This window comes from Protopterus annectens, chromosome 12.part0 (assembly GCF_019279795.1).
Source record: "Protopterus annectens isolate FY-2018-M chromosome 12.part0, PAN1.0, whole genome shotgun sequence".
In the NCBI taxonomy this organism is placed as follows: Eukaryota; Metazoa; Chordata; order Ceratodontiformes; family Protopteridae; genus Protopterus; species Protopterus annectens.
Genome location: NC_056746.1, coordinates 579,557,989 through 579,582,519, shown reverse-complemented (window position 1 = coordinate 579,582,519; position 24,531 = coordinate 579,557,989). Strand labels below are relative to the sequence as shown.

Genomic DNA, 24,531 nt, shown 5'->3' with positions numbered 1-24,531 from the left:
AAGAAGAAGAAGAGGTAACACTCTGTGAAGTGACATCATCTTGAATTTGGGCACTATCACAAACAGGTTTAGGAATGAAAGATCCAGACTGGTCTCCCAGCAGTTTGGGGCTTTTTGTCACTAAGGACATCCTTGAATAAAACCTCTTACCCACCTGGGAAGGAGGAAATGCATCTGTCATTCCTTGAGACAGCACGAGATGAAGAATAAGTGGCAATAAGACAGTCTGATCTGCAGGATGAGGAATGACCCCCTGGAAAGGAGGAATTTCCACCCACTGCCACTTGTAATTCTGTTAAATGATTTTTCAGAACCCATTTTGTCTGAAACAATCTGTTGCCAAAAACAAAACAGGACAGTTAGACTTTCTGGAAGAGAATAGAGGGCAGGGTAGGAGGGGTGTCACAAGGTCTCTTGAACAGTAATTTACACTTGTTAGACCGTCCTTGGCTTTGGGAGGTTTGAGAGTCCTTTTTGAAATCCCCTGCCACATCTTCTTAAACATCCATTTACCTAAATACTGTTTAGACTGTTTATTCTGTTTTCTGCCAAAACTGGATGAGAAGAAAGAAAATCCCTTGGGCAATTTGGAAAAAGAGGGCTGAAGAATCGAGATTCCCTGGATCAGCTTGCTCCTTTCATCACACTTTTTGATCACCTCTGCAGCAGAGGGGCCAAACACTAAATCTCTATATCTAAAGGAGAAGTTATCTGTGAGGTTCTGAGAATGCAGCCAAGCAAACCTCCTTAAAACAGTACCAGTGGCCATAGCTCAGGAAGAAATATCAAGAGAATCATATACACACAGCAAATAATGAGTAGTGACCCATGCAATAGAAGAAACTAAGTTATTTAAAACCTTCTTCTTCTCAAGAAGAAAATATAGACAAAACATTTCTCATACTTTCACAGTTTGTCAGAACAGACTTTAACATATGAACCTGACAATTCAAAATTCTGAAAATCAGGGTTGCAGAAGTATATACTGTACCTTTTTTCACCATAACTATTAATAATTTTCCCATCCTTATTAAAAAGAGTAGGATTAGCAGCAGTGGAATCAACTAAGGATATAGCTGCTGCGTCAGCTTTATGAATAGTGTATAAAAATTTAAAAGACTGAGGAACTTTATACATTCTACATACCTTTTTAGGGACAGCTGGCCGACTATCGGGAAGACTACAGGCAGTAAGACACAATAACTACTCATAGTATTTTCTGAGGGACTGAGAAAATACAGTGTTCTCCCACTGCAAACACTGTGACATTCTAGCAATAGTCTCTCAAAACGAGAATCCCCGAAGAAAGAAAAAAAACTGAGATCTCCTCTGAGTCTGAATCAGAAATCTGAGGATAAAAACCTTGAATCTGTCTATGTAACTTACTGTTCAGATTCAGAATCTTGAATCTCTTCAGGAAAAGAATCATCCCTCTTTCTTTTACTAGAAACTACTTTACAAGAAGGAGCAACAGACTGAATTAAACCCTGAGCTAGTCCTAGTAAATTACTCCTATCCAAAGAAATTTGAGGAGTAGATACGTGTTTGGTTTTCTGTTTTTTTTTTGTGACAGGGAAACTGGGGCAAACTGTACTACTACCAGCAGCCTCTACTTCCCCAGGAATGGATCCAGCATTCTAACATAACAGGGAAACCTTCCCTGTTCCGTCTCCCAGGACCAACAAGAGTGCCTCTCCCCTGCCTACTGAGAGGACTCCAACAGCCACAGAGAACATGGATAACTCCTGATCCATAGTGGCTCTATTGCTATACCACAGGAATTTGGGGTAAAAGATGAGTGGTGTGAGGTACAACAAATGGCCACAGCAGAGTCAGCCACCTGCAGCTGAGGCAAATTGCTTGCCTGCTGTGGTGGCAAAGGCTGTTTGCTTAATTTACTTCTTTTTATGGCAGTGCAGTGATGCAGCGGTTAGCATTGTCACCTCACAGCAAGAGGTTCTCCAATTCGATTCTTGGCTGGGGTGCTTTCTGTGCAGTCTGCATGTCTTCCCTGCATTTGTGTGGGTTTCCTCTGGGTCTCCTCCCACATTCTAAAGACATGCATCTGCAGCATTTCTCCCTGGGCTTCTGCTGAAAAGTGGCTCCATCCCAGTCAGACTTTCCCAGTAAACAAATGTTAAATAAATAAATAAGAAGGACCTACCCTGGGACTGACAACCTGTTCCCTGGTCAAGTAAAAAATGATGGCCTCTTTTTCCCGGCGAAAACAAGCAGCAAATATCGGTAAAACTACCAGTCTGCAAAAGTTACTTTTTATACAAAAATAACACAGTAAAAAACACAAACACTATGGTTGCCCCACAGTGGAAAATTAAACACAATTTCTCCACAAAAATATATTCTCAGTTTACACTAAAACTGACAGAAAAAAAAATGAGTGCTCCATTTTAAAGTGCTTTATACTCTCAAGACAGTCCGTTAAAACACAACAGACCTATCTTTGAAATAATTTTCCTGAATAATAATAAAACATTAATGAATATAAGAAAATGAAAGTCCCCCCCCCAAGGGAGCTTAGGTGCTCAGCAAAGGAAAGTACAAACCAACTGTCTGTACTCAAAAGCCTCAGAAGAGTGTACTGTTTAGCGACAGTAAATTTCTGAAGGGCTTCACACCCAGATGTTATCTTTTAACCAGCTCTTCTCAAGCTGCTTGACAGGCGCCCTGATACTTTGGTAGCTGTACGACTGTTATATCCTTGGCAGGATATAGCCCATATAGCTAAAACTACTGCAGCAGTGATCAACAGGACGAACATGGAATGTTTATTAACTGACCCCAGCCAACAACTTTAAAGCCATTAAGAAAAAAAATCTTAAAAGTAAAATAAGTTTAAAATACAACAAACTGTAATAATACCAAAATCAAAAAGTAATGGAAATGTACAAACCTTAAATACTGAAAATATAAAAATCAGTGCATTCAAACAGTCAAACAGCAGTCTTAAACTCAGAGCTCTTGTATTAACATTTCCCTACAGGCTTCATCAGTGTCTGAAAACTGCAGAAAATATTTTCTGTAAACTTTTATTTCTATGACTAACAGAATTAAAAAGTGTTTGTGCATTATATACCAAAATGTAAATGTGCATGTGGGGGGGTGGGGGCATTTATATCTTTGAAATGTTTATCTTCTTACCAGACCACTTACCAGGTCATTTATTAATCTGCTGATAGGTGACAGGGGTAAACGTGCAGTGATTTAAACTTCCTGCCCTTTGCATTTTGATTACCGCAATTGGTACATCAATCTATTTTTCTTGTCAGGCAGTTGCAGTGTACACAAACATGTTTACTGACCTTTTGACTTGGTTAATTTTTCCTTATCCCAGTCCCCATCCTCTTAGTTCTACAGATATGTTTAAGTCATTCCATGTGGGCTGCCTCTCATAATTTAAAATATAACATTCTCTCCTGAATAATTCATAATCATTTGTTCATCTCATTCATCATTTTTGTTTACTATTTCTTCCACCAAAATGACCACATTTAGATCTAGATCTGGGAATTTCATTGTTCCCCTTTATTCAGTCTTATTAGGCCACTCACTAACTATAATGCCCCTTGTTGTCACATATCCGTCCAGACATAAGCAACAATTGGAATGCCCACAGAAATACTCTACTAAAAGGGTACAAGGCCTAAATAACATATCCCACCATGGACTTGACTCAAAGCCCTGTCACTATACTCTGTATCCTACAAACTGCTGGGGAGAGACCTGTGTCTGGCATGCAATGCATCCTCGGACCCAAAACTAATGATTTACTGCATATCAGCAAGTCAACGATCATCAGAAATATTCAGTCTAGGGAGGTAAATGATTTCTTCAACATCAAGAGAATTGTTTGGAGGGACAGGTACATCTCATAAGGGATACCACTGTTCTGGAACAGACTTCCCAGCCACATAAGATAAATAAAATCCATTTCTGTCCATATTCAAGCACAATGTGGATCTATGGATGGGAAACATGAAATTTAGCCAAGAACTGCCCCCTATACTACTAATAGACAGAGCTAAGTCCAAACTGCTTTATCCCATGCATGGGTCCCCTAAAATCATCTATGGTATGATCCCAGCTATTTTCATTAGAGGTTATATATATAATTGTTGACCCTGGGATGGGCAAAACCAATCTCTAACCAAATAAGAAGGTGAATTTAAGAACAAAAATGGAAAATGGCTCTGCTTAAAATGTCCCACAAGAGCAGCTAACTTAGTACTTACCTATGAACTTATTGTAAAGAAATGAGGCTGAGAAAGACCAAAACCCAACATACCTTAGACATGATATGAGGAATTTTGCAAAAGCAACCATACAATGTACACATGATGAACCATTCCTTAGTCTGGGTGTTGTAAATGGTCCGCACCAAATGTCAGTGTATAAAAAATGCACAAAATGTACAATTTAACACACAAGATTTATTTAGATAAATAAATCCCAGACCGGTTTCAGCCCTAAGGCTTTTTTTCTCCCACTGATGAAAGCCTTAGGGCTGAAACCGGTCTGGGATTTATTTATCTAAATAAATCGTGTGTGTTAAATTTTACATTTTGTGCCTTTTTTGTACACTGACATTTGGTGCTGGCTATTTTTTCATGTTTTGTTGGCCTTTTGCCTTGCACCGGTCATACTTGCAGAGGACTTTGTTTCTGTTGTAAATGGTCCGCCTGTTGACGCGAAGCAATGGTTGGGGGGGTCTTTGTGCAGTGCCTACCACCACATTTTATTTCTTCTCGCTGTAGGTGGCGGAGTCTGTCTGACGGAACCTCCAGTGATGATGCTGCAGGGCTGAGATTTTACAGGATATCCTACTACCTCTGTTGCATTCTCTTTTCTTTACCAGTGCATGATACACAATGACATTAATCTTGGAAGAAGGAACATGCTAATAGGAAATGTCCCACCTTGCACATCAGTCTGTATCACAACCAGTGGTCACCATCTTGTACTTACTTATTGTAGGCCTGCAGTCCAAAATCAAGTAACAACATCCTGAGAGAGACAGCTGGCCATTAGCCTCTCAATTCCTAGCCCAAAGTCAGTATTGAAGTTCTTTAGCTGGAGATCAAACCAATGTTACTAGTGTAGACAACTACCGTAGCACAGCATCCAGCAAGTGTGGATCAGTAGTGCAAAATCACAAATATCTAGAGTTCTCACTGTTGTCAGTTTTCTGAAGTTTTAAGACAGTGAAATTATGGTTATCCAAAATGTGCCATCCGAAATATCAGCCAGTTGCACCCCCTGGACCCCAGCTGCTGAAACCAGGGATCAATAAAGCAACTTGGGTGACAGAGCCAGCCCAACAATTAAAGTACTGAGACCAGTTACAGGCAAGGACAGATGGATGAAATGAATGCAGGATGCAGCAAGATGGAGGACTGTATTCATAATTAAGGAGAGACAGGAAGGCACAACAGACCAAGAGCAATTTAGGCAGCCAAGAAGTCAGAATGCAAATTCAATCATCTTGTAAAAAATTTCACATAACACAACTACAGCAACTTGCCAACAAAGTAATCAGGAATAATATTAAGCAGAACTGAAGGAAAAATAGAAAGAAAGAAAGAAAAATTCAAGCAGGCTAAGGAGGATAAATATCCTAAACAGTGAGCGCCAGCTGTTATCGTATGGTTAAAGAAAACTCAGTCTAAAGTAGTGTTTTACACAACTAGGCTATACTTTCTGGATACATAATCAGTGACTGCTATGACTACCGAAATCATGCAAAGTGTGTGTGTGTGTGAGAGCATGTGCGCGTGCCTGACGGGTACAAGCAAAGCATTCAGAACTGGCTTCAGGGTATGTACACTCAGACACAAGGATATTAAAACTGTTTATACAATCAAGATTCTGGAAGTAGCAGAGTATGTAAATATTCCACAAACACTAATAACAGCCAGTGGCAATTCATACATGTTGGATAACATTAAATAAGCCATTAATTACAAACCCTTCCAGCTACAGGCTGTGCTGTTTTGATTGCAGGCCAGGTGGCAAAATGTGCCTTGTTTTAAAGGAGAAAGTCCTTTTTCCTACATGTTTTATTTCAGAATAAACCTTATAATATCAGTTTGAAACTTGCTTGCAACTTATGCAGCAAAAGACAGCAATTTAATATTGGCCGTCCTGTTACATGTTTATTATAAACCATCTAATCACACTCATTCACTTAATTCAGATGGTAGTATTACCTTTCAATTTACCAGCCTGGGGTAAGGTTACTGCCTCCTACATGCAGTATCAAAATTAAAAATGTCTAAAAAAAAGAAGGCACCATTTTAGTTATGTAAGACTACAGTGAAATTTAACCAATTCAGTTTAACAGAAACACAACTCTGTCATGTGGCATTCCTATCATAATTAGAACTCTTGTAATGTTTACTTTTTCCACAAATAGCTAACCTTGTATGTTGCACTTTTGTGTCTGAACATTATTATTTTAGTTATCCGGTTAGCAAATAAGTGGAAATTTCAGATGTCATCTCAATTTGGTATTGGTGGTGGAAAAAAATCTAATCCATGTCTGCTGAGATGACAAAAGAATCACTTACACACACACACACATATATATATATATATATATATATATATATATATATATATATATATATATATATATATATATACACACATATATATATATATATATACATACACACACACATACACACACGTATATGACGGCATTGTACTTCAGCATAATAGTTGACTAATTCATCTTTTCTGTAACACCAAAGAACTGAAGTCCCAAGATACATAGAACTTAGTCAAAGGCTGTGGCAAAGAACAGAAATATTTGTAGAAAGATATTCAAAAATCACTGTTTACCAAGGCATCATGAGAGATGTACAAAACTGATTTTTTTTTTCATGGAGAACATGCACGTCTGAAGATGCTATGATAACGTAGAAGTTTCCTGTTTTCTGTGGAAGTACTACTAGAAAGTCCAAGTAATTGCTGAACTCATGAAAAGTGTGGGTATCTATATACCTGATACAGTACCACAGAAAAACAGACATACACAGAATACAGGCAGCCGGAAATACAAGCAAAAATAACTGAGCATGCAAGTAAAGTATAAAGTATCATAAAGTAAGATTATTTACAGTCTCAGACATAAACTAAGGTGATGGACACAAAACCATGATTTCTGCAGCACTAAGAAAATTTAACTCTGCCTTCCAGAAGTATAACCAGAAATTGCAGATTTGTACACCAAGCAATTACACGGATGCCCCTTCCCAAAATAACTGCCTTTTGTTCTGTGATGAATATCCTAAATAAAAATGCAGCAAACATACTACAATTCCCACACGAGATCCATTTGATTGTACAGCTAGCAAGCTAAAGGTACATTAGTGTGGACATCCTAACTTATTTTGCAGGCTCACCTGCAACATTTTAGTTTCATTTATATACACATTGGATAATTGGGACACTTGTTGTGCTTGAGATGTCTGAACTGTTTTTCTTCAAAAAAATAAATAAATAATGTTCACAGCATAGCTAACATATGCTTGGCTACACCTCTGTTGGCTCCTATGTTTATATAGCAAAACATGCATGACTAAAAGGAAAAGCAGCAGCGTCATGGGAAAGAGTCTTTCACATAGAACAAGTAAAGTACAGAAATTACAAGAATTTAACCAGCGACAAACCTTTATGCACGTGAAGGCTATAACGGAAATATGTAGTCCACTGTAAGCAAAGCTACTTCTTGATAGGATACGGGAGGGTATTCGGTTCACGCACGAATATGGATACCACTACTCTGCTTATAAAATTTATGTTACTTAAAAATACTAAACACTTAGTAGCATTTTACCATTCTGTAATGATATTTCTGGCAATCTATGCAGCAACACTAATGCGGTTTTATTTACTGCCTGCAAATCTGACTCAATCTAAGAGCAGCCTTGAATTTTTGACAGACACCATTTTGTTGTTTATCAGATTCATAGCACACTACCTCTAAGGGTTCAACCTTCTAACAACAAACTGCATCAATAAGTGAATGTATCTTGGCTGTTTTTATAATAAATCCTGTAATGTCCCTTGGAGTAAGTTCATGTATAACAAAACGTATTAGAAACATATCTCTCAACTGCCCAGACTTTCATAGAATGTCCAGATTTTTGACTTGTTGCTCACAACATCTGTAGTTTTTCTGGCAAATCATTGAGGAATGAAGTCACTAAATAATGACACTCGCTCCAGTTTCAAACTTCATATGCTTCAGGAAATGCATGCTAGCACAAAACCGTTTATTCTTGCAACTTTCTAAGTTTATAACAGTAATATTTAAAATTTGTCCCTATTTTTGGACCTTTGTCCCCCATTATTTTTGGCTTTATCCAGATTTTTTGCACTAAGAGCTATGATCAGAAACACTGTCTGTTTTTGCAGAGCCAGGCAAGCTATACAAGACTATAGAAATTCTTATCCAAGAAGAAAATGTTATATTAAAAAAAATAAAAAAGAAAGAAATAACCTGACTGAATGGCTTACTGTTCTGTTATCCTTACACAATAAGCACAGTTTAACAGGGTCTACTTCACCATGTCGAAGGCCGACAAAATCGAAGCTGATATTGTCGGCAACAAAATGTCGAAAGCGAAAGTCATTGCGCGGGTAAACAGAAATCTCCTTAAGGGGAGATTTCTGTTTACTGCAATGTAGTGCGATCTCAGAGTTGGTATATTTAAGTAGCGGGGGTTGTGAGGGGTGCAGGGGGTTTGCCCCCCTGCATAGAGCAATTTGTGTTGGGTTTGGGTGTTTTTTTTTTTTTGTGTGTGTGTGTTCGATGTTTGGGAGTTTCGACATTTTTCTGTCGATTATTATGCTGTCGACAGTTTGAGTTTTCAACAGAGTAATATAAACGCGTTTAACAGACCTTTACATTAAGCCTTACATTCCCAAGATAGATTTTATTCCTTATATTTTTCAAACAAATAATTTAGAAATACACAAAAACAAGGATAGTTTAGGACATTTAAGTGACATTACCCATTTTAAATAAGCCATAGATCAAACAGGTAAATTCTCTTCACTGCATCTATTTATAAAAATAAAGAAAATAACAAGAAACTAGAGAAACTAGAAAATGAAAGTATGCACAGTTATTTAGCTGAAGGAAAAAAGTACAGTGACTAATCTCAGAGCTACAATTGTGAGATCAACTAAACTGTGTGGAAGAACATTGAATGTTAAAGATAAATGATCCCAGTCAAAACCACTGTTGTAATGAAACAGTATAGTATCTAAGAGTTACTGTAAAATTTGTTCAAGCTACTGCCTTTTTCTGCTGTCATCCTGTGGTATTTTTTTTTTGTTGTGGCACTTGTACTTCTTAATTGTAGATAATCTTCTGAAAGTACTACAATGCTATTTTCCATTTTGACAAAGAATGCTCCTAACAAATGCAATTCTGTACTACCCACAGGACTTGTGAACTATAGCAAAAAAAAATATTTATTTTTAGAAACTTGCTTCACCCTATTCAGAGTCACGGGGAAGTTAGAGCATTTCCCAACATTCAGTGTGAATAAAGCAGAGAATTAATTCCAGATGGAATGCCAGTCCACCATAAGATACCATACATCACATGCATACCCACAGGCAATTTGAAGGACCATCAATTCACTTAAACCATGTCTTTGAGATGTAAGAATAAACCAGGGCATCAGGTGAAATGACACATGGACTCTAGAAGTAAATGGAGTCCCATTCAGAGGGTCCCAGCAAGGAACCCAACAGAGGATTAATTGTAGAGAGGCGGCAAAGTTTATTGCTCTTTTGTGCTAACCTGTAAGTAAGAGTGACAGGATCAATGTGTATTAATTTATTAAGGTACCATTTTTCCCAGCAAATTATTTTCCCCAAGGAAAAAAAATCTGCATAAATAACCAGCCCATCTCAGTCAGCTCAGTAAAATGACACACTCAGTTAATGAACATTAAAGGAAGGTGTTTTTCACTTTGGCTGTCTGGCAGAACAATATGCATCACATTTCATGAGACTATTATCACACCACATTTCACGAGACTATTATCACACACCTTAAATTAAATACAACTTCCATAAGTAATTTCAGTTTAAATACTAAATATCACCCCCACCCCTCCTCTGCTATGAACTCCTAACCAAGAAGTTCCTACTCAGACTGATCAATGAATTTCGTAAACCTCGTGTGTCCAGAGGCTCTTGTTGGTCCAGTGGCAATAACACCAACATGATACTGCTGTATGTCTTGCATTCCACTGCCAAATGAGAGCTAATATTATCCTTTCATTCTGTGACTCTAACAGTGCCTAAGCAGAGGGCTTTTTCTGTATGTGTGTGCTTGCAACTAAAGTCAAAGACAGCCCACCTATCTTCAATTTTAAATAATGAAAAATAAATGTTTTGCTTCACCTCCTGACTTGTTGCAATAACTCCTCTAGGTTTGCATGTCTTTTATATGAATGCATCTAACAAAGTTTGTTATACTCTAGGCATGGATAAGTTTCATTATACTTTGACATCTTACAGTTAAACGTCACCTGGCTAACAGCTAAAGTGATGCTTATTATAATGTTAGGAAAAGCAAATCAAGCAGCTTTTGCTCTCTTCACCAACACCATCATAATCACCAAGAGGCATTTATTCTTTGGAAATTCTCATAACAGATACTAAAACGACAGAAGCTGTAACTCTCAATTTATATTACAACCCTGTGCACAGACACTGCCCACAGCTGAAGATCTGAGGTAAATAAGACTGGGATAAATGTAGCAGTCCTGACTGTTCTAAAACAAATTTAACAGTTAATGAAAATACAACACTAAAAATGAGGCAGGAGTTGGCGTAGAATTAACAAATCTATAAATCAGAACAAATGTAGTACTGACAAGGATATAAATACTGTGTGAGTTGCAGTGTTAGAGTTAATGCCAATCTGGAAACAGTTAGCAGGAAACCTGGTATGGCTTATAGCCAAATGCAAACCTGGATGCTCTGGGCTAATTGCTTCCTTCAGGCCAGCAACTTTTGCCCACTAATGCATTTTAATAAAAACTTCCAATTGAGTCAGTAAAACCCTCATTAAGCAGTTTTTAAAGCATGAATTTAACAGCAGGCAGGTTAAAAGGCCAGAGTGTGTATTTAATTCAAAATGTCTGGAAAAAGGTGATGTCGTGATTGGAAACACCAGAGTTAAAGTGTCCAGGGCCTTATAAACATCTGAATCTGTCACTGTGACTAGTTAAGTGACAGCTTGAAAAATAGAGTTAATAAGGCAAAAAGAAATGTGCCCATATTCAGTGATAAGGCAGAAAAATAACACAGCCAAATGCCAGTAAATATAAATGGAAAACAGGAATAAAAACATCAGTTCCTACAGTAATAAATACAGTTACAATTAAAATGCATGCATAGCTCAGAGTTCATAAAGCTGATCTCTTAAATTCATCCATACTCATAAAGATATCTTCTACACACAAGACAAAATCTGCAATAGAATGACACACTGAGTGAAGAAAGAGGAACATGCTGGGCCTGCAGGTAGCCAGTTAAGAATTTGGCTAGGTTACAGTAGATATTAAATACTAACCAACTTGTCAATCTTGCTGAAAAGAGAATTTGACATTTCTATATAGTATGGCAGTGGCAAATACCAGCTTGACTACAACATTAAGAAATCTAGTTGCTAAAATGACCACAGACTTTCAAAGCCAACTGTGTCACCCTAGTCCTTGACTCTGAACCTTAACTTATCCCTAACAGTTGAAAAGAGACACTCTGTAACAAAACGTTACACTTCATGAATGATAAAAAAACATTAGCAGCATGCCTATCCAAAATAAAAGATTACTTAAGGCATACTATTCTAAGGTAGAAGCAGCATCAGAAAATAAGATGTCTTTCTTTAATCATTCAGTTACTAAAAAAAGTTATTTCATCTATGGAAAATAATAAGAAAATCCAGTCTACTGTGAAAAGCCAAAATGCTAGAGGCAGTTATATTCAGTGACCAGTTTGTTAAAATAGACTTGCTGATTTTTGTTTCATTCATCTTTACACGACCTACTGAAATTCTTCTAAGTTTCAGGCCTAACTTAAGTTTGGACTGCTCTTCCAAAGTGCCAATGAAAAGCTCAGGCCACTAGAAGACAGAATAACACAACTCCTTATAAATAAGAAACATGTGAGCTATGCCCGTATCATTGTGGCTACCAAACAAAGTAGTTGCAGCTGCCGTTTTCCTATGTTCCAAATTCTTCTGTAAATACTAATACTGTCCAAAGGTAAGTTGCATACGCTCAGACAGCAGCAGTACTCAAACAGACAAATCATTAACACAGAAAAACATCTTGTCCAATTTTTTACATCACAGTTTTCTTTAAGTGCTGTCACCATCCAAATATAAGCTGCATATGTTCAGACAGCAGCAGTACTTAAGAATTTGTAATGAAAAAAAAATGACTCTCGTCACTTCGCTAACCAGTAACCATTCATTTTCGGCATGACTACTGAACTCTTGTATGAGTAGTGATGAATCTGAAACTCGCATGCTCACTTGTTTGTGCAATCAGCATGCACATTTTTACCATTTTAAACACACATTTTCTCTATCTCTATGTATATATGTTATATACAGATACACACACGAGGACATAAAAATATAAACATGACAAGAAGTATTATTAAAAAATATAGATGGAAAATACAGTTGTGTTAACTAAACTCACTACTATAACAGGAGATGTTCAAATGATCACTGCTGCAGTATTCTTAACTATATAAGTTATATACTGCTAAGGATATAACAGCTGTTCAGCTTCTAATGCTTAAGGGCACTTTCCATGCACTCCAACTATTATCAGCTCAAGCAAAGCTGAAGAAAACAAAAGGTTTGGGTGCGAAGCCCTTCAGAGCTTTCATACTGAGAGAGGCAGGCTAGTGTTCTGAAAGAAGTCAGTGCAGGAAAGATTAAAAAAAATGAAAGTCCTCACTTTGGTAACAGAAACATAAGAAAAAAGGGGTATGGAAGGAAGGAGCATCCACTTCTATGGTAATTTTAATGTCTGTCTGGTTGAATGCCTGTTTTTTAAATGTGAAACACATTGATCTGTAATAAGGAAGTAAAACTGTGTAGAAAGATATGAAAAAGTTTTACACTGAGATTCATGTTGACTATTCATAATGTCTGTTGTGGTTTATATCTGTACACTATCAGTGATTCCTTGTGTGTGATATTCTTCTTCAGTTGTGCAACCATGGAGTTAGTATATTTAAGTAAAAGGACAGGAGTGTGGGGCCAAAACAATCCACAGGGGGTGCATGGTGCTTTCATTTCTACAATAAACTCTTTATGGCATGTTTTCTCCTGGGTGTTTTTGACAATATGTTTCAGTTATTTGGACCTGGGCAAATTGGTATTTCAGTTAAAAGGGCTTACAAACCATTTGGATTCAGCCAAAAGGACATTCAACCAAGTGATACAAATTGTGCTTGCAGATGTGCATGTCTGTCTTGACTGACTCAAGTACTGGAAGATCGAATCTCAAATTAATGAACCCAGTAAAACAATCAAACTACTGAAAACTTAAAATAACAAAACACAACAAATTGCAAAAGAAAAGCAACCACTTGCCTCTTGTGATTCATTAACCCCACCACTAACTTCAAGGGTAGTTTGCCTGAACAAGGCTTTTTTAAGGCAGAGTGTAAGGTTAGGGTTATGTTTAGCATGCAGTAGCAAGCTTATGGGGGTGGGAGGAGGAGGAGGAGCTTCACAGGGAATACCACTACAGAAGACCCCTCATACACGACACACACAATAATCTGCACACACACAACACTATATCCATCCCCTAACTCAGCCCTCATGGTAACCCTAACCCTCAAACACTTGCACATACATTCTTACCATCTATCCAATTACCTAGTCTTTAACACACAAACACCCACCTGCACATTCACACATACATACTTACATATATACACACACACACACACACACACACACACACACACACTTATTCCCTAATATCAAAACTTTCAGTACATATGAAAGTTACAGAATTAACAGTAAAAACCCCACAATTCCAAACTGCACCCTACAACAAACAATGCAGTCGACAAAATGCACTTTCAATAAAGTAAACAGACACAACATATTTTCAACAAAACTTTGATGGTACCATATATGTGTGTGTGTGTCTATGTACATATATGTCTATAATATATATATATATATTTTTTTTCACTTTAATGTTACAAGAAGCAACCTACTATTCATTGTGTGTGAGTTTCTCTTGTATAAAGAAGGATAGCTGAAGAAGAAATAGTTGTCTCGTAAAGAACTCTCTTGTCTTATCATAGTATTTTTTGTGTGTCCACCAACCGAGTTCTACGTCAGTCAATACACATTTACACATATAAATGCACAGACACTTATACACACAGACACTTTACTCTGTTGCAGAATATAACAGCAAAATAAAATAAAACAAATATAAACATATAGCCAAATCAGAATAATTGTGGTATAAAAGAATTATATAATTTTTGGGTCTGAGTTACAGTGAAATTTCTTCAGATCAGGCTTGGGGTTTGGTCATCATTTTGACAAATACATCAAGCTTGTTCAAACCACATTCTAATATAGTAAACTGCCACATTCACTGCTCTCCCTACTTCCATTCAATAGCTGATAACTAAAATGTATTGCTTCATAATTTGACTTTATTCTTTCAAATTCACCTCAAAATTAATCACAATAAATGGAAGTTTCTTTTGATCAAAACTGTCTTAATGGATATCTCTGTTAGCTATAGATGCTTTTTAGACCTTTTCATGAACGACATTTATTTACATGTTTTCTTTAACATTTATTTATATGTTGTCTTTAGCAGCTCCAATGTTTCTGGACAGAATGCAAAAACAAATAATGTCACCATGATGTGACCACTGACGTTAAAAATGTATTTTCTCTAATTCTGCAATACTTAGCTTTGAAACTGTTCATAGATGCTTTGTCTGGTTTTGACAAATTGTCAAATACAATGATTAGAAATATAGGTTTACTAATGGAAGTTGTTTTTTCAGAATAGCTACATATATTTTTTTTTGTGGAGAATATTTACATCAAAACACTGGAGTAGCAATGGGTGCCACAGGTGCCTCCATTTTTGAGAACCTAGTTTTATGACATTGGGAGGTGAATTGTTTAAAGTGGAACTGTTCAAGATGTGTACAGGTTACCTTACATTTCTTGATGATGTATTTATGATGCGGGATGGAGACATCTCCTCATTTGCTGCCCTGGTGGACTGGATGAACAAATTCAATGTTGTTGTTGTTGTTGTTGTTGCGTCTTTCGGCTTTTCCCAGTTAGGGGTCGCCACAGCGGAACTCCGGTCCACTAATGATTGGTAGTTGATTTTTACTTGCCGAGTTACCAGCCCTGATGCACAACCTTCAACGAAGGTACGCCCATTCACGCATGTCTCCACGCAGAAGACGTTCTAGCTGAGAATCGAACTGGACAGCATCTTACTGTGAGGTGACAATGAACAAATTCAATGAATTTTTAAAATTCACATATAATTGGGCTTTCTATTCTACTAATTATTCGGATGTTCCAATTACAAAGGATGTGCAGCACACGGCATGGCAGTCTGTGATCTATAAGAAACCTACATATAGTAACTCTTTACTCCATTACACAAGTTGTCACCCCTTTTCGTACTAAAAGAAGTCTGGTTAAAAAACAGCTAGTTAGGATATCTAAACTTATGTCAAATAAAAAATAAACTGGCATTTCAAGAAAAGGTTGAAAAAACTTAGAGACTTTTTTGATGGAGGGTGTTGTTCGGGACATTTGATGGTCAACTGTATTAATGATGTTAGGCAGCACTGTTTAACAACTCACTCCACACTTACTGTCAAAAGGGGCGATGATGACACTAGTTCCCAGGTGATACAGGCTTTAAAAACTTTTAATAAAGCCATTGCACTTGTTTATAGTATTAAAATCCCATAACACAAAAAGTCATGAGGAAACACTAGGTAATTTTACCCACCTTGGTGTGTCGTTAGATATTTAGGTAAGGAACCAGTTTTTTTGTGTATAAAAACAGGTATAATTTTGAACAGTTGTTAAAGAAAACCATTGGTACCCAAGCGATTAACTACACTGGTTACAAAAGCATTCATAAGTGCAGTAAATATAACCAGTGTAAATACACTGACCACAACATGCAAGGGAGGTTTCTAAAAGACTATTCTACAGAACTCCCATTTGTGATGTTCAGCTGTAATACAGAAGAGGTGGTTTATATTGAATGCTGTAATTGTAGTCCTGCCTTTTTTATCAGCAAGACTCAAATAGTTTGAAAAGAAGAATTTACTATCATGTTTTTAGTATCAAGAAGCCAATTTGATAATGCCCTTGCAAGGTATACACAACATTGTAAAAATGAGGGTGTATTTTTGTTCATCATTCTTAAAAAGGTAACAAATGATGAAGGTGGAGAAAAAACAAACACAAACTAAAGTAGCTTAAGAGATAAATACTAAATCTCCCAAGTATGATTGAAACTTTGAGTATTAGTAGTGTTTTAAAGAGGAAATCTATGATGCTATAAAGTTATTTTTGTGTCATTTATGTTTGATTCAACAGTGAAATTTATAATTTTATAGCTTTCTATGTATTGCGAGTGTTATCACTTTAAAAGACAGTGCCTGTAATTTTACATGTCCTTTTTGAGCTAGATGATTTCTGTTGTTGAGTTACATTCTGATTTAGTCCAATAATTAAGGATGAAATCTGTTAACATACTGGATTAAAGTGATTTTACCTTTAGTGTGGACTCGTCAGTCTTTTTGCATTTTTTATGTTATTAGTTTTATTTTGTGGTATATCCCACTGGAGTTATTTTTGTGAAATTTAGAAGTAGTGCTAATGCGTTATCAGCCTCACTTCATAGAAATACTGAGAAGGTTACCTTCAGGAGCACTGAGATAAAAAGCTTCTATAGTAAAACAGTTTTTCAAATTATCTAAAAACTAAACTTAAACAACAAAGAATTACAACAATCAAATTAGACATTAGCATACTACAAAGCTATGTGGTATCACTCAGATAAAGTGAAATATGACATAAGTGAAAAGGTAGGTTATCGACGCAGTCTTAGGATTTAAACAATTAAAAAAAAACAAGATTGATTAATTCAGTACATGTGACTGGCAACATTATTACAGAAGAAACTATGGTTACTACCATCCAACACAGTGGGCATCTTAAATATCACTTGCTATTCTCAAAATCTATGGATCTCCAGGATGTTACAGCATTTCAAACAATTATTTTGTGAGGGAATATATATTCATTTCTATGACTGACATATTCACCACAATCATGGAAAATAATCTATATAAGAACAATCATAAGTAAGGGGATAATCTTCAGAATGGCCAGTGTGTCATAGCAGCATATTCATATCACTAATCAGTTGAGCATTTTGCAATATCTACAGATAGAACGATACTGAATTTAATATAACTATTAAATCTGGATACTGCATTAATTTACCATTATTGTTACAACCAGCCTGAGGTGGTAGATCATTAAGAAACCTTTTAGCCAAGATCAGAGTATGTAGAAAGATATGCAATATAATCATGGACGTACAGTGTAGAGATATACAACATAATTATCAAATACAATACAGTTGTGTAACATGATGTTGACCCCAACTACTTATATCATAATATTATAACAATAATATTATTAGAATATATCATAACATGTATACTAGTAAGAAATGGTATACCAACGGTTATGACTTGAGTTGTATAATCTAAATCACTTTATAAAAACACAAGTCAGGTGAGATATACCTGGTCACCTCTGCTACTTGATATGAGATCTTCAGTAAGGGTTATTTGAAATCTACGTCTATGTCTACGGTGAAATGTGTGTCTCACCAGAAGTATGTAGTTTTGCTGTTAAACTGGGAGTTAGAGGCACTCAAATGAAAAGAGACTGGGCCACCAGCCTGCCTGGATAACTGACTGGTAATGGTAGTACATGTAGGAAACTGAACCGTGAAAGATGCTGCTATAACAAACAAGCTCACAGTCGACCTTCATGATATGAGTTCTATGCCATGTATTTTCAATACGCAAACTGGTATGTGCATTGGTGAATATTTTACCTAGGATTACAATGTTCATTTTTTTCCCATGACAATAACCAATCACCCCTTTGAAAGAAAATGGTTTGGTAGAGTACCTACCGAGAACAGACCGCAGTATACTTGATTTGTAAGTAATTTCACACCGTGCACACTTCTTTGTTTAAATATGCAGCTCCACTTAGCCAGCATTTCAAACACTTACATATCTGTTTGTTTAGTTTAGTATACAAGAAGCAAAGGGAATGACCTTACATTTAGTCACAATGAAACTGGTCAAGCAGGATGTTTACAACATGCTGACAAGAACAGGGGCTGTATTGTAAGCAACGTACAAAATTTGTCTTATGCAGTGACACATTTTACAAAAGTTTAAGAAAGCATGTTTATTTTTCCAATGAAAATATAATTTTGGAATGCTATTCTTCAGGTGCTGTGTGTTAACATGCCCTACAAATTAATCTCGCTATACAACATACTGTAACTGTGAAAGATGCAGGCTTTTCATTTGCAGCACCGCTGTGAGGAAAATGTGTACATGATGATTTTACATAACTTATGGAATACTACATGCTTTGTAGAAAATCCAGCTTTGGTTTGTTTAAATAGGACTATGTATTAGTCAAACAGCAAACAGTGCAGTGATTTAAAACAACCTACCCCAAATGCACAGCATAAAAAATCTTGTTTTCTTCAAAAAATGCTCACTTACCAAAGGAATACCTAAAAAAAAAGAAAGAAAAATTACAAGTAGAAAAATACATAACATATACTGCATTAAGATACACATAACTATTTCTTAAAATCTCTACCCAGCAGATGCTGAACTATACAATGCTATGCTGTTTACCTAACAAAGCATACCTTCCATATGTAAGCACACATCATATGCCCCACCCATAGTTTGCAGAGCCTGTAAGGATTCTAAATATATTTGCTTCATTTATTAACGATCCAAAAATTGTATTCTAATATTTAAATGCCATTAAAAAACACAATAAAATGTCTAATGCAACAAAATATGAAAACAGATATTTCTTTTTTAACAAAATAGCACACTTTAATACCTTTTACTGAAGAAATAAATGTACATAATTCTTAACATCTTAGACTATAATTTTTGATGTTTGCATAAATATGGTACACGGCTTAAGTTCTGAATCAAAGATTCAAAACTAGTAAAGTATACCTTTCATAACTACAATCCTAGTGTAGCCAGCATATCAAATACCTGGTATAAAATCCCCTTCTAACTCTGATAGCTATGTAACTTACTGTACCTTACTTTGATACGGTCAACAGTTAATAACAATGAGTGTTCTACCAGTTTTTCAAATAAATTTTGCATTTTTATGTGATTCACAGTGTTGGAGTAATAAGCATGATTTTTTTCATAAAAATCTACAGATCAATACCTGATTATACTGTTATAAAGTAAGTTATCACTATTAATTTGTCACTTCAAAAAACATTACTTTTAAAAAAGTCCTTTAACTTACTTTCTGGAACATAAAAACAAACTGCAAATGCAAAACACATGGCAATTGGCAAAATGAAGAACCACAAAACTAATGATAACAACAGTCTGACTTCAGCCTGAAAATAAATCCTTCTCTTCACACCACAGTAGACAAGTTTTCAAGTTATTTCCAGTTTTTCATTAGGTCCAGACCTAGGGACATAATGGAAAGACTGCCAAAGCATGCACACTGCATTGTGAATATAATAAAATTTTTAAAGTACACATCAGTTACTTTTATCTTTCATGCCTAAAAGCTAACACTTAATAAAAACTTTGCACAACAGCAAAGTTATGCAAAAGTGCCGTATAATATCTCACAGTAGTTAGAAATGCATGACTCACAGGTATGGCCCATCTGAAAAGCCCATAACCATCAACTGCTGCCCCACTGACAATTTTTTTTCTTTTTTAAGATTCTGCAAGTAATGACCAGGGATTGATAAATGCGGCCTGGAATGCAGCAAGGATGGACACGGATGGTGAGACTGAGTAGTCAGCCATTCTACAACAAGCCTTTAACAGAAATGTGAGGTACATTAGCCTAGCAACATAGACACTGCAATGCAGCATGATATCATACTAGCTTATTTATTACCTGAACCATGTTTGATTAGATGCCACTTCACAGAAGTGAATAAATATTGTGGGGCACAGAAGGGCATACCCTATATAACCACCAATCACACATCATGGACATGTTAAGCAGCCCTACGGAAGGGGAACATAGCTTCAGTCTTCATGAGCTTTAATTAGAGTCATCAGGTGGCAGGAGGGATAGCATCCTAGTAATCATCAATGTCCAGCATTAGATACTCCACAGAATAATCATTTTTTCCTGTTACACACAGTCATGCATCTTTTCCTGGGAAGTGGGTCAGATGGAGGGAGTCTAAGGAGGACTGGGGTCTGAATGAAAGTAGAGTATCCTACTGAGAAACCCCTCATCTACCTGTTTTGAGCTAGAGGCACTGTATTAGCAATGGCAAGGTTTCCAAATGAACCATGAACTGAACTGCCATGGAGAGGCACATACAGGGAAAGTTGTATGGTAGGCAAAAGGACTGGCCACAGCCCCAAACAGGAGCCTTTAAGCCTGTGGACTGACACTAGCAAGCAATGACCCTGAGATTGAGACACCAGGAAAGCCAGTGATGATACAAGGTAAAGATGGCAACCAATGCCTCAGTCAAGGCCAGTATTCTCAATGCTGAGCACTAGAAAGATGACTCCAGCAACAGTGTACTCATCACAGAAACAAAAATGTATGAAGTGAACTGAAAGAGCTAAAATACCACTAACCTCCTAATACTGAAGCTTTGACCAACTGACCTTGACAGGCTAAGCTGGACATCCTTAATGCTATCTGGAGCAAGTGTCATCAAGATCAACCACCCCAAGGGTGCCACTGATGTTGATGATGTTGACAGGTTAACCAGGAAGTTTTGTGAAATTATACTTTTTCAAACTGCTTTTTAACACTAAATTATATGCAAGGTAATCAATTACAGAATAACATAAGGAACAAAAAAAGAATAAAAATGAAAGAAACTAAAAAGAAAAAAAAGAGGGGGAAAAAACAACTTCAATGTTTCATCCAGAAAGTCTGGCAAACGAGAGACATTCTAATAACAAAAAATACCTCTTTTAGAAGGCAGTTTCTATAAAATACTGATTCTTTGTAGATGAGAAAATTAATCCAACCTAACAGACATTCAAAAACTATAATATCTAGTATAATAACTAAATGCACATTTTTCCACTATTAACAAATATGAGAACATGACAGCTGCAATGATACAATTGTCTTGTTCGCCTTCACAATGTCAACACTGTAATCAAGAGGAAAAACACATTAAGTAAAACCTTTCCATAGGTAAATCCCACATACAATCTTATTTAAAGCATTACAGGAATGATATACAAGGTCTGAAAATGCTAAGATGTTATCTGTCCAGTTCTTATCATCTACAGTGCTTAATACCATTTCCCATTCTCTTTTACTTACCATTGCAGCCTGACAGGGGGAGATCGATGATTGTTATATAAACCACAGCCAAAACTTTATGAGGATTTTGCATAATATTTTTACTAAATTGATCAAGGTTGATAAAATAAAAGAACGCACTCAAGACAGCAACACGAACTGACCATGTTTATTAAGCGCTTTCGTCAATAATGGTACTTGACTTCTTCAGAATAACCACAATAAAAATGTTGTTTTCTTATAAAGCCAGGCAAAATCATACGACAATTAATTAAGCCATTCGTAAAATGCTATTCTTAAAGCAACATTACCAAACATATTAAATGTCTATCCTAATAAACGCCCCAATACATATAAAATGTTTTCAGTTATAAAAATAACCTATTCACACATTACATATTATAAATCCTATAACAATAATATTATTCCTAAAAGTGACCATAGAATAAAATTAAAATTGAAATTGCTTAATGCTGTGAACAGTCTATCCTCACTACATATATATATATATATATATATATATATATATATATATATATATATATATATATATATATATATATACTGATCAATATTCACAGAGCTATCTTGACTGGTCAGACTTCATGTTATAATCAATTCAAAAATGCCCTATTCAAAATACTTTTGAGGCTGTTTATATATGAAACTCAGCCTTCAATTTTAAGTAACCCATGAGAGAAACTACATCATTTAATTATAAATAAATATATAAATTATTTTAATAGTAGAGGTGGTCCTATTGACTTGTTCTTAAAATATAAAGAACTCATGTGAAAACTTAGATGAATGCCAATAGTCCACCCAGTTTAAATTATGTCGTTTCTCTTACAAGTTACTTAAAACTGAAGGCTGAGTTACATATATAAACATCCATCATAAACAGCCTGAAAAGTATTTTAACTGAGTAGGGCATTTTTTGAATTGATTATAACATGAAGTTTGACCAGTCAAGATAGCTCTGGGAAAATTAATTAGTATATATATATATAGTGAGGATAGACTGTTCACAGCATTAAGCAATTTCAATTTTAATTTTATTTTATGGTCGCTTTTAGGAATATTATTAGTGTTACAGGATTTATAATATGTAATGTGTGAACAGGTTATTTTTATAACCGAAAACATTTTATATGTATTGGGGTGCTTATTAGGGTAGCAATTTAATATGTTTGGCAATGTTACTTTAAGAATAGCATTTTAAGAATAGCTTAATTGCTTGTCAGATGATTTTGCCTGGCTTTATAAGAAAACATTTTTATTGTGGTTATTCTGAAGAAGTCTAGTACCATTATTGACGAAAGCGCTTAATAAACGTGGTCAGTTCGTGTTGCTGTCTTGAGTGCATTCTTTCATTTTGTCAGTTTTCAGTGTTTCGTGTGTTACAGAGTTTTTTTGTAAACCGATCAAGGTTGGCATCAGGATAAATAATAATCGGCTTGTGAATTAAAACTTAACTGGTTTAACCTCACATTTATACTGAAAGATCAGATTTGCTACTTTAAGTGTTTAGTTTGTGGAAATTAATGTTTAATCAAAGAGAAATAAATAAGTTTATTAAATATCGTCCGGCTCTAGCGCAACTAATATAGTTCTTATGTTATCACAAGATGAAACAAATCAGAATTTATAAATAAGATCCACTTGGATTAAGTCTGGTAACACTTAAAAAAACAATCATATGGTAAGACATACAAAATTGTAATTATACTGAAAATAAATAAATGTCTGCACAGTAACATATACAGGAAGTCACTAGGAAAGGCTAAACCACAGAAAATGATGGCAGCAGCCACTGGGGCTCATGTAAAGTAAGAGAATGCATGTTGCCACAAGAATATAATATAATAATTAATCCACATTAATGAAAGAGACACCATTCAATTCTGAAGAGGAAAAAAACAAAAGTTATGTACTTACAATAACTATAGAGCCATGTTAACTGATTTTCATCCAGCCCAACCATGGGTTGTCTGTTCTGACCACAGCACCAATTCTGAAGCTCTTCAGTTCCAGGTCTTTGACTCCTCCCCTACCAATAATTTCTTGATCTCAATCTTACTACTTGAGATAGAGTTTGCCCCCTTAAAAAGTACATCCAAAAGAACGTCACTGTAGTCATACATTATTGAAATAACTCCCATTCAAGAGCAGTTCCCAAATTGTGTGAAAGAGGATATGGCAGGGTTGTAATGACTGCCTACAGACAGGGAATGCAAAAGCTGACCAGTCATTGGAGTCTTATTTGTGACAATTTGGGAGGGGGCAAGTGGGAGTGATGTTGAACTGGAAGAAAATCAGGCAACATGGATCTATTGTTATGATAACTACATAACTTTCATATCAAAAGATCCAATGTTGTCTATTTTATCCAGTTTACCTGTAGGACAGCTTCCCAAGCATACAGAACCAGGTGGTATCAAAGGAGGACATTCTTGAGGTTGGCGGAGACAAAGGATCAAGGCGATCTTGATTGTTCATCCATCTTATGAGACACAAAGGTATTAACTGCTGACCATATAGTTGCTGCATAGATATCATCAACAGGTAGTCTACTGGCAAAGGCTGTAGTGGTGGTCACTGCCTTTGTGGAATGGGTCTTAGGTTTAGATTGTAGAGAGAAACCCTTTTTATTGTATGCAAATGAAATACATTCAGATAATCATCTGGACAGGGTAACTTTAGCTACTGCTCTCCCCAATTTTGGCTTAACGTATGCCACAAACAGTTGAGATGACCTTCTGAAAGATTTCCTTCTATGGAGATAAAATCTAAGCTGATGATGAGTGCCT

At 36.0% G+C, this 24,531-nt stretch overlaps 1 protein-coding gene across 1 annotated transcript in view; it reads right to left on the bottom strand.

Moving 5' to 3' along the window:
* Positions 1-24,531, bottom strand: part of LMF1 (lipase maturation factor 1) — a 4,369,731-nt gene that overhangs the window by 3,955,278 nt on the left and 389,922 nt on the right. The window contains exon 3 of the mRNA XM_044089721.1: positions 18,928-18,938. Within this exon, the coding sequence (XP_043945656.1) occupies positions 18,928-18,938 (11 nt within the window). The remainder of the gene's footprint in view (positions 1-18,927; positions 18,939-24,531) is intronic.